Below are 11,601 nucleotides of genomic sequence, written 5' to 3'. Positions count from 1 at the left end.
CTCATTTTGCCTAAAATAAAACTTAACTCACAACTCTCAAGTTGTACATCTTTTTTCAGTCAACAGCAGGTACCTTTACAAAAAAAAAAAAAGCTACAAAACGCTGAGCATCCATTCTCAACAAACGTTTACTGAGTTCTTACTATGTGCTGCTAACACTCAGAGGTGGTGTGAATACGTTGTGAACACAATGAAAGAGAAAAACGTTGCCCCTGCCTTCTGGAGCTTACATGGTTAATGCGGGAGCCAGTAAAAAGTATCTAAATTTCTGATGCTAGAAAGGAAATTAAAAGAGGTAGTGGAGGTGGGGTAGCGTTTCAAATGGAGCTGTCAGGAAGCCTGACCACCTGGTATATACCAGCTGTGTTGGTCCTTTAATTTTCACGACAATCCTTAAAGGCTGAGAGTTGATCTCCCTTTTGACAAGAAAACCGACGTTGAGACGGGTAAAAGTGGCAGTCAAGTCGCAAACTCCTAACCCCCACCCCACCTCTGCTTCCTAAACAGCGGCCACTGAACCCTGGATGATGAAACTTGGGGCGAGGACTGCACCATCTCTCCGCCTATGTCTTTGCAGATGTTGGGGAAAGGGTTGTGTGGGGGAATGCGGGATGCGCCTCCAGGGAGAAGCACCAAAGAGCTCTAAATTCGCTGAAAGCCGCGAGGAGAGCCCCCGCCAGACCCCCTCCGGGATCCCAGACCCTTTAGCCAGACAAAGAGCCCGCCCAGCTCACAACAGAGCCAGACCCCCTCTCCCGCCTCCAGCCCGGCCCCCAGATCAGGCCAGCGCGGGGCACTATGGGACTTGTAGTTCAACCAGTTCGCCACACCTGTTCTGAAAAACGACAAGAGAACTACAAGGCCCAGGAGCCAGCGGGGAGGCCCGGGCGGACTCGCTGGCTGTGGGTGTGTGAGCGCTGGGGGCCCGGTGCTGCGTGCGGGAGCTGGGATGCGGCTGCCGGCGCCTGAGCCGAGGAGCTGCCCTAGGCGAGCTTTCTAGCCGGACTCGACGAAGGGGTGACCAGGCGGCGACAGGCACGTTGCACGCATGCACTGGGCTCAGCCTTTGCAAAACCCGGTTGTGCAGCGCTTTCGCTCTGCAGCGGCGAGGTGCAGGGTCCGAGTCGCCGGGGGATGGGCACCCGTCCCCGAAGCCAGGCTGGCACCTCTCGCTGAAGGAGCCCTTAGCTGAGCTTGGGGGTGGGTGCCCGCGTGCCTGCCTTGGGCTGTGCGCGACGTGTTTGTTCTCTTTCCCTATTTGTCCCAAGGTTTCACTCGGCGGCCGCGCGATGCAGCGGGCGGCGGCGCTGGTCCGGCGGGGCTGCTGCCCCCGGACCCTCGGCCCCTGGGGCCGTAGTCAGAGCAGCGCGGCCGCCGAGGCCTCGGCGGTGCTCAAAGTGCGGCCCGAGCGGAGCCGGCGCGAGCGCATCCTTACGCTCGAGTCCATGAACCCGCAGGTGAAGGCGGTGGAGTACGCGGTGCGGGGACCGATCGTGCTCAAGGCCGGCGAGATCGAGCTCGAGCTGCAGCGGGTGAGCGCGGGCGCCCGGGCCCGCGTGGGGCGGGAGGGCCCTGGGAGGCCAGGGGCCACTGGTGGGGGCGAGGGGGGAGCAGTAGCAGCTGTCGCCTCCTGGGGTCCAACCGCTGTACTTCCTCCAGCCGCGTGGCCAAGCTCCTTCATTCTGCCAATCTTGACTGAAAGGAGAGAATGCCCTCCCCCCAACCCTTCCCTCACTAGTGCCCGGCACCTGGCACAAAGTAAGGCCCTCAGATATGGTTCACTTGTTGAACTGAATTCATCAATTATAATTGAGTGGCCCTTAGTGCCAGGCACTGCCTGCTATGTGGCTGTCTTACTTGAGTGGAACCAAGATCCACTGGGGCGTGAGCGTGAGGACAACGACAGGCAGGAAAGACATAAAGGAGAATTTCAGAGATCACGTTAGGCACCAGAGGTGCGATGAAGGCTCTGAAGAGACCTGAGTGTTCTCCCGAAGCTTTTTCTCTCTCTGAGACCTTCTGGGTCATTCTTCCAGGAATGATTCCCTGACAAAAGTGGTCCCGCACAATTCCTTCCCCTAGAGCCCCTTTGGAACCTTGACTGACAGCCTTATTTTGTTCTCTGAGGAAACAGTCACCCACAGTGGGTAGCAGAGGCTTGGGCCTTTGGGGCCTTGGCAGGGTGGCCCTGGAACTTTGTTCCTCCTGGCGGCCAGCAGACTGGAATCTTGAGTTCACAGCTGTATATAAGGTGACCACACACCTGGTAGTGATTCCTGTCCCCCTACAACGAGGTGGCTCGGATGGGTGAAAGAAACACCTCTGTAGTTTACCAGAGTTCTAACGCTGGTGGAATTCAGGAGGCAGGGTCCAGAAGGGGAATGTAAAAAATGTATATATTCCTAAGATTTATAGGAGCAGATGAAGTAGTCACCCAGCTGCTTGCTCAAGGTAGTCCTAACCCAGAAGGGGGGAGGCTTCTTTGATCTCACTCTCATAGGCACCAGAACTGAATGTCCTGGGGGTGAGTTGGACACTTAATGGTCCTTGAATGCTTGGGAAGAAGCCATGATGGGACCATGACTGTAACATGGGCACTTTGGGGCGTTTGATGAGCTCACGGCTCGCTGAGACTTCATCAGGACACCCAGTTATGCTGACTCAAAACAGTGAGTTGAATAAGTGAAGTCCAGTGTCTCCCTCTGACTCCTTGCAAGGCCAAATTTAAAGCTTGGTCCTCGGAAAGCTGGCTTGGTTTCTGTGCCTCCCTGTCCCAAAAGTGGACCACAGGCAGAAAAAAGGTTTCTGCTCCTTGTTGATATCTGGCAGACTGGAGCTGGCCCTCCTTGAGACAACAGTCTCCCTGTTAAAGCTGAGATTAAATTGTTTCCGGTTTAGCACTTTACAACTGATTTCTCTGGTTCCAGAGCTGGTAGGGGTTCTGGGGATTATCTCTACCTTTTGTTAAGTAGCATGGACTCCATGAAGTATGGGGATGGTTAGAATAGAACGGAGACACTGTCTTTGCTTTCACGGAACTGATTGCCATGTTGTTCTCTGGGCCTGAACTTCTCTTCCTGCAATTCTTTAAGGATTGGTGGTTATTATTATTATTATTTTTTTTTTTTTAGCACGTAGAGAAAATGTGAGAGCATTCTAGGTGGAAGGAGGGCTGGGAGCAAAAACAAGGTTGGGAATTTCTGGGCAAATAGGGGAGGGGATTTGTGCTGTTTGGAAAGCACTGTCTGGCAAGGGATATGATAAATGAATGAGATGGAAATGAGGGACTGGAGTCTGGTGTGCTGGGCTTAGGACTTATAGTGCAAAGTTTGGTGTGCAGTGGGCAACTAAGAAGATGTTCCAACAGGATATGACTCCATCATTGAGCTAGAGAAAGTTCTTGGTCATTGGGGCTGGAAACACTCTGTGATTTCTAGGACAGATGGCTCCACCACCATGTCCTACCCCTGAATAACTTGAGACATTCTTTCTGTCCATCTACATTCTCCAGTACTTTCGTTCAAATTCATCCCTTCTTGTTCTCTCCTCACTTCGTCGAGTCTCAGTTCCTGACTCTTGGTGCTGGAGATAATAGCCCCAGCCAAGCCTCGCTTAAATCTTTCACTCTTGAAGGGCAGCCTCTCCATTATGCTAGCTTAAGCAGGTCCTCTTCTGAGAGAGCCATGTTTTCTCAGGGTTTCTCAGTCTTTTTTTTTTTTTTTTTTGGCTTAGCTTTGCACAGCTTTGGGTTTTTACTTCTGTTTTGAACTCTAATGATCAAAACTGGACTGATGTTATTTTAAAGGGTTTGACTTGGTTAGAGATGGGATATGTAGGGAGGTGAGTGACATGGGGGTGAATCTCTTGTCTTCTCTGGGCTTTGTTTTCCCTTTTCTGTAAAAGAAGAGTAGTGGTCTGGTGGTCCCAGGGTTTCCCCAGGCCCTGCCTTTTGTGCCTCTTTCTCCATTTGAAGGCCTTATACTGCCGTATGGAATCACTTCACCAGGTGCTCTGTTAACAGTACTGGCTGTTTGGCTGGACACGTGGCTCTGGTTTTTGACTGCGGGGTGGCATGCCAGACAAGTCCCGTCCGTCTTACTTTGTGGTAGGAGTGGGGGAAAATGCTCAGGAGAGCCTGAGGGAGGAGGGGCACTTGGCTAAGAGCGTGTGAAAGAGGCCATTCTCCTCCAGCCTGTTCTGTGTGCTTTCAGGGAGGCCCTGTTTCTCCCTGACAGCAGCTCCAAGGGGGAGTACCTATCAGCTTTTCAGATCCTGGTGTTCCCTGGGAGCAGCACTTAAAAATAAACTGCCATTAGTAGGAGTTTTGAAAAAATCTGTCAGTTCCTCCTCAACCTACTTCTTTTTCCCTTGTTTTATTGGAGGAGGAAAGGAGGTTGACAGAAGTGGAGACAGGAATGGCTTTTGTTTGTAAAAAGTACAGAGTCAGGGCAAAACATTCATGAGGGGAAACACTGAATATGTTAAAATCACTGAGTGCTGCACCGAGAAACAGATGAAAATGGAGAATGCTGGAGCACCTGCTGATAGTTAGCTAAGAGCTAAGAGTGGAAACTCTGGATGTGTGAGGCGCAAGCAGTGAAATCTCATAGGCCGTTTTCTTTAGCGCTTAGATGCTTTTTTAAAATAAAAGAAATTTGTAACATAGGCTTTCTTAGCGCTTAGACGCTATTTTAAAATAAAAGACATTTGTAACATAGGCTTTTGTTTGGATGAACCCTCCACCCATCCCCCTGCCCAAGTCACCAGGGACCTGCATCCTGGGCTTTACCTTTATGTGCTGTGGGCCTCGCATCATTCAGAACACCTTGGCCTGAATTATTCCTCTGTAAAATAGGGCCAATTTATTTCCACTGAAGATGAGTTGGAGATGTTTAGTGATGATGGTTTGAATAGCTAGAACCCTATCAGGATTCTGGCTATCTGGGGAGAAACAACTGCACCAGAGACTTTCCTGTTGTAGGTCAAAAGGTTATGTGAGCTTATATTAATATAAGCAGTGTTTCTAAGAAAAAACTTAATGAGAAAGCAAAGGCTAGTTTTCCTCTTTTTTTTTCAGCCTGTGCTGTGTGGTTTGCAGGATCTTAGTTCCCAATCAGGGACTGAACTCATGCCCTCAGCAGTGAATGCGTGGAGTCCCAACCACTGCACCACTAGGGAATTTCCCAATCAGAACCCTTGGGAGGGTCTTGTTTTCAAGCTAACGAGAGTTGCCCGGGGGAGAGGTGCTGAGGGTCCCTCTTTCCTTGCCTTCCTTCTGAGTCTCTGGGTCTAGGAATGCACTCTATGGGGTTGGCTCTCCTGCCTGGCGCTTAGGCTTGCTGCCTTGAATTATCCTGTTTGGAGCTCATTCACCTTTCATCCCTACTCTGCCCTGCAGATCTCCACTTCTACGGTTGACCCTCCTACAGACTCCCACAGTTCAGGAGCCTTCCATCCAGCCTTCCCTGCCTCTGTGGTTAGAAAATTCAGCCCCTGGAGTCCCCACCTCCTCTTAATCTCAGGCCCGTGTCGGGCTGGCTCGTTTCTTTCAGGTTTGCATATCACGATGGTTAGGGCCAGACCCTGTGCTGAGCCTCACTTTCTTCTGCTCTGCAGCGCAGCTGTTCTCAAGGACCCTGGAGACTAGTCGGGTTTGTCTCTGAGACTTCCTTCCGGAGCTCTCTGGGGCCAGCTGTGCCCTCTCTCCCTTCTCTGAGCCTGCTTCTTCATCAGCCAACACTCTGAAGGTGGTGGCCTTTCTGGTGTTGCCCACTTCTGTCACAGAGCATGATTCATAAGTGTTCGTGAATGAAAGGGAGGTTCTCTGGGCAGTAACTGTCCTACCAAGCCTCCCCACTGACATGCCGCATGAAATGACAGGAGCCGCCCCTACCTTGAGGAAAATGCCTGGGCCTGTTGGAATTGTCCATTGTTCTCATGCTGCACATGTGAGCTGGGAAGGACAGTCGTAACAATGATAAAGGAGTTATCATTGTCCTTCCTTTATCCTTCTTCCCAATAACTCCTTCTGAAATATGCCATCTCCAGGGCCTGGGGGCCTGCTCCCTGAGCCTTCCTTGACCTGAATGGTGGGAAGGGAGCCCCCCTGCGATGGATCTCATCTCAGTTTCCCCTGGTGAGGCAGCTCTGGGCAGGATGTGTGCAGGTGAGTTAGACACATGGTTCTAGGATGCTAGGAATTGGAACTAAAAAGCTACGTGCTGACCTGGCCAGCTCCTGGGGCAGGGCTGAGGTGAGGTCTCTATTGGGTGTGCTTGCCAGACTTGGATGAGTCACTGTGGGCAGAAGTCTGCCCCTGGCTCCTTGGTATTTCCCAACCCACGTAGAACTCAAGTGCATAGATACAGGAGTCTCCTTTGTATGGTGGCCCTTGGCTGGGCAGCCTGGTCCCCAGTCCATTCAGAGGAGGCAGGTTCCCACCCACTAGCTCTTCCATCATAGCAAAGTATCTGGAGCCTGTGGGTACCCAGACCCAAGAAAGGAGATGCTCCACACTCCTAGGCTGCTTGTTGGCCTGCCCTGAGTTGATTGAGCAGTGCGGGGTGGAGGGGACACACGAAAGGAACATCCAGGGATCTGATTATTTTCTCCCTCCATGGGGCTGGCCCGGGGCCCACAGCTGTGTGGTATGTATCCTGCCCTCGACTGTGACAGATTTGCTCCCCACCAGAGGGGACTGTGCCCACACTGTGGAAATCACCTGAGTTCAGCTGGCCAGGCCTAGGGGGCCATGGCGATGGAGTCAGACTAACAGAGGGTCCCATGCCAGGAGCTTAGGCCAGTGTGGGTGGGGGAGTCCTACCCTTTGCACACAGTGGCCTGGGTTGCTCAGCCTGTGGGATGAGCCCTGAGGCCACACGCTCTGCAGCCTGTCTCCAGGGTGTCTGACTTCACCCCTGGCCCAGTCCGGGTCAGTAGGCAGTGTTACCCCCTTCCTTGCCGCCCCCCCCATCCCCCACCCTGAGATGTCTTTCCATATCGGCCAGCCCTGAAGAACTTTGTAAAAAGGGCAGAAGGGAATTCTACCCCCTCCAACCCAAACAGAGCTTTTCGACTCATTAGGCCTGGTTTATGGAAGTCCAGGGCTGCCTTCAGGCTTCCCTGGTGGCTTAGATGGTAAAGAATCTGCTTGCAATGCAGGAGATGTGGGTTCAGTCCCTGGATTGGGATGATCCCCTGGAGGAAGGCATGGCAACCCACTTCAGTATTCTTGCCTCGAGAATCCCCATGGACAGAGGAGCTTGATGGGCTACAGTCCAGAGGGCTGCAAAGGGTTGGAGGCGACTGAGCACAGCACAGGGCTGTTTCTGGGGTGCCCTCCTCAGCCCCTTGTGCCTCCTGGCTCCTAAAGCAGCTGGAGAATTCCATATGGGAGGGCTTAGGGATGGCAAATGAGAGTCAAGAAAACTTGTTTGGCAGCTGCTTTCATTCCTTAAGCCCACTGGTCTTTACTTAAGGTGTATATTACTGAGTTAAAAAGGGGAAAGTTTTCTAACTTTGCTTTTATTCACACGTTGTGGGAAACGGAGAAGACAAGTATCAGAATCATGGAATTGTACCCTTGAGATTTGTATTTAGAATGCCTTTGGGAACAGGGCAGCTGGAGATGGGAAGGTGGCCATTCCGCGCAGGCCACCCCTTGCCCCACCGCCTTCTTCCCCCACGGTGACCCTTGCAATCTTGCTCCTGGTCCAGCTTTGCAACATGATGATATTTGTACTCTGCCAAGTGCTTTCATACCGTTTGTCTCAGATAATCCTTTCAGCTGCTCTGGGGGTTCTTGAACCTGCTGTTGATTCTAACTCTTATAGTGGCTAATTCTGGATTTATCAGGGACCTGTGTGGAGTTCCCATATTTCCAGATCCCCCACAGTTCTCCATCCGAACCACATTTTCTCCTTTGCAGCAGCCAAGTGTCCTGTAGTCACTTCCCAGCGATGTTGCTATTGTTTCCGAGTTCCTTCTCTCTCTGCCGTCTCTGCTCTGTGCTAAACACATTGCTCAGGCAGTGGCCTCACTTTTGCTCTTCAACAAGACATCTTTATCCCTGATGCTTTTTTTTCTTTTCAGTATGAAGCTCAGTCCACATTCTTCATTTTGCAAAGACAGGGTTGCAAGAGAACGACCCCCGAGAGGTCCCTGCGGATCAGTGTCTTCTGGCAGCAAGGCTGGCTGCAGTGTCCCATCGATCACTTAGGGGTGGAGGTGGAGCCGGCAGCTGTGGGACCCTCTCCCTGATGCTTTCTGCTGCTGACGCCCTCCCTCCTTCCCACCACATTTGCCCCAGGGTCAGCGTGGACCTACAGCTGCCTCAGGGGTCTCTGGCAGCCCAGGGAAATTTTTCTAGCCTTCTCAGAAACTGGGTAACCTTTTGAAGCCTTAATTTCCCAATCTATAAAATGGGATTAACACAAGCCCTTCCTCATGGGGGTGGTTGTGAAGGTCAAATGGGACCAAGCATATCAAGCGCTTGGCCCTGTGCCTAACACCTGGCAAGGCTCAGCATAGGGCTGCTGACTAATGTCCTGTTGACCGTTGCTCGGCTTCTGAAATCTAGGGTCTGAGAATCCCTAAGTAACCACCTATTGCATTCTCTCTACTCAGGGTATCAAAAAACCGTTCACTGAGGTCATCCGTGCCAACATCGGGGACGCCCAGGCCATGGGCCAGCAGCCAATCACCTTCCTGCGACAGGTGAGCTGGCCCTCAGGAACCGAGGGCCCTGGGGGAGCGGGGAGCCAACCTGACAGTCAAACCTGTTAAATTGCCTCTGCCTCCTCGCCTGTCCAGCCCCTCAAGATCCAGCAGGCACTGGATCCCACAGGGAGATGCCACTGAAGCAGCAACCCCCTCCAGCGCCTGACGTCCCCTCTGGTTCTCTCCAGCAGGCTCCTTCCCTTCCTTCCAGGGCTGTCTAAAATCCCTAAGCCCATCCTGAGGTCGCTGTAGTGTACAAGACTCCCAGGTGAATGGTCCTGGATGCTGAGTTCGGACCTGGGTTGGTGAGGGCATCAGAGAGTAGATGAAGGCTGGGAGGTGGTGCATGGGGGTCTAGATATGGTTTCCCAGGTGAGAATACCCAGGTTTGAGTGTTGGCTCTGTTGGTGATCAGTTGGGTGGCTTTGGGCAAGTGGAAGTCACCAGAGCACTGTCACAGAGGACTTCTGGGGGCCTTCATGAGATGATGAACATGAAGGCCTTCAAGAGGCACATTTCCGTGTTTCAGTTTGAGTGCCAGCTGCAAGGACGCTGCATGGGCCCAACTTGTGAGATTGGTGGGCTTGGGGGAAAAGGTGGGAGAGTGCCATAGCATCTGCTAGATAGAGGCTGGAGACCAGCTGTGGGGAAGGCGTTTTCCTAGAGAAGAAATGGGGCCAATTCTGGAGCAAAATTTGGTCTTTGTGTGGTTAAGGTTCGTGGGCTGAGGCAGGCAGGAAAGCCGAGTGCTGGACACCCCTGGTCTTCCTTTCCTGCCGGTATTTCCTGCTGCAGGGGCTGGCACACAGGAGAGGCAAACTTTGCCCTGCTCTCTGGATGGCAGGTGTTGGGAGCCCCAGGGCCTCAGCCTGCAGCCCCTCAGGGAATTCACACAGGGTGTAGGGGAGAAGAAATGAGGCTGGCGATGACCTCAGGAACGTCCACTGAATGGACTCCCTTGGCATTGCTGCTGACTCAGGAGTGTGCCAGCTGCCTGTGAGTGTCAGAGGCCTCAAGCTGGGCCCATGATGAGGAAGTGGATCAGACCAGACAGAGTGGCTCTGCCCGGGAAGTGGAGGTGGGAGGAGATTAAAGCATCTTGCTTGTCCTGAAAGCTTGTCCTGGAAGCACATAGCTTAGGAGAGGAGAGGTCCAAAGTGGCCTCGCTCTGCAGAAGTTCCCCACACGTGCCTGGGGCTCTGGGTGTGAACAGGCTCCTGTTGCCTCAGCCTTTTCTGACTGGCTGGCACACTCCCAGATCCAGCTCTGCTGCTGGCCACAGCAGACCCAGCCTCTGCCACCTGGTGCTGGCTTCCTCCAGCCTTCATAAGCGCCCCAGAGCAGGAGGGCAAGCCAGGTCACCGCCCATCGCACAAATTCATTTGAGGCAAAGCCAGGCTCCAAGAAGCCTGAGCCTGCCTGAAGCCCCCAGCTGGTGTCAGAGCCTGAGCCTGCCTGAAGCCCCCAGCTGGTGTCAGAGCCTGAGCCTGCCTGAAGCCCCCAGCTGGTGTCAGAGCCTGAGCCTGCCTGAAGCCCCCAGCTGGTGTCAGAGCCTGAGCCTGCCTGAAGCCCCCAGCTGGTGTCAGAGCCTGAGCCTGCCTGAAGCCCCCAGCTGGTGTCAGAGCCTGAGCCTGCCTGAAGCCCCCAGCTGGTGTCAGAGCCTGAGCCTGCCTGAAGCCCCCAGCTGGTGTCAGAGCCTGAGCCTGCCTGAAGCCCCCAGCTGGTGTCAGAGCCTGAGCCTGCCTGAAGCCCCCAGCTGGTGTCAGAGCCTGAGCCTGCCTGAAGCCCCCAGCTGGTGTCAGAGCCTGAGCCTGCCTGAAGCCCCCAGCTGGTGTCAGAGCCTGAGCCTGCCTGAAGCCCCCAGCTGGTGTCAGAGCCTGAGCCTGCCTGAAGCCCCCAGCTGGTGTCAGAGCCTGAGCCTGCCTGAAGCCCCCAGCTGGTGTCAGAGCCTGAGCCTGCCTGAAGCCCCCAGCTGGTGTCAGAGCCTGAGCCTGCCCTGAAGCCCCCAGCTGGTGTCAGAGCCTGAGCCTGCCTGAAGCCCCCAGCTGGTGTCAGAGCCTGAGCCCCATCTCATCTCGTTGCTCCTGGCACCACTCCTAAGCTTCCAGCTTAGACTTGCCTGCTGAGCGGGGGTTTACTGACACTTTTGCAAACACTTTCTTGCATAATCCTCTTAATTTGTGAGGTTAGGGTGATTTTCCCTGTTACAGAGGTGAAAAAGCTGCCTCGGTTTTCACTTCTGGCCAGGAAAGGGGGTGATGGTGAGGAGGGGTGGGGGCGGGGCATGGGGCGGCGCTCAGGCTGTAAGGAGGGGGTCTCTGCAGTCCTGTCAGCTGGGGTGCACCTGCCTGCTTGGTCCCAGCTCCTTGTTCTGGAACCCCTGGTTCTGTGGCCTTGGCTATGTGAGCCGCTGGCCTTTATGGAGGAGCTGGGCCGAGTAGCAGCCTCTTGTTCCCTGGCTCCTCTGGTGGCCCACCCTTGGCCCAAGCCCAGGTCATCAGGGACCCTGCCTCTCACCATCTCCTTTCCACTGCAGAGCATCCACTGTCCTCCTCCCCACCCGTCCCCAGACCCTCCCCACAGGCGGGGGCCCTCGTGGGGAGTCCTGCGGTGACGCTGTCCCTCAGAGGCATCCTTTGTGCCCCTCTGGGGTGGGAGGTTGCCAAGAGCCCAGCCAATGCCTCTGTTCCCCCAGGTGATGGCACTGTGCACCTACCCGAACCTGTTGGACAGCCCCAGCTTCCCAGAAGATGCTAAGAAACGAGCCCGGCGCATCCTACAGGCTTGCGGTGGGAACAGCCTGGGTGAGGCCCCGACTTGCCAGGTCCCGGCGGGCGTGAAAAGAACGTGTGTTCTCAGCATGGGCCTGGCCCCAGCCCCTCA

General features: G+C 54.2%; 1 protein-coding gene across 1 annotated transcript in view; it reads left to right on the top strand.

The window, feature by feature from the left end:
• The window catches only part of GPT2 (glutamic--pyruvic transaminase 2), a 32,785-nt gene continuing 22,086 nt past the window's right edge, over positions 903-11,601 (top strand). The window contains exons 1-4 of the mRNA XM_018061975.1: positions 903-1,035; positions 1,269-1,532; positions 8,626-8,715; positions 11,414-11,522. Coding sequence (XP_017917464.1) covers positions 1,290-1,532; positions 8,626-8,715; positions 11,414-11,522 — 442 coding nt within the window. The 5' untranslated portion in view covers positions 903-1,035; positions 1,269-1,289. The remainder of the gene's footprint in view (positions 1,036-1,268; positions 1,533-8,625; positions 8,716-11,413; positions 11,523-11,601) is intronic.

This window comes from Capra hircus, chromosome 18, assembly GCF_001704415.2.
Source record: "Capra hircus breed San Clemente chromosome 18, ASM170441v1, whole genome shotgun sequence".
Lineage (NCBI taxonomy): Eukaryota > Metazoa > Chordata > Mammalia > Artiodactyla > Bovidae > Capra > Capra hircus.
The sequence above is the reverse complement of the archived record's forward strand: the minus strand, read 5'-3'. Positions and strand labels throughout refer to the sequence as shown.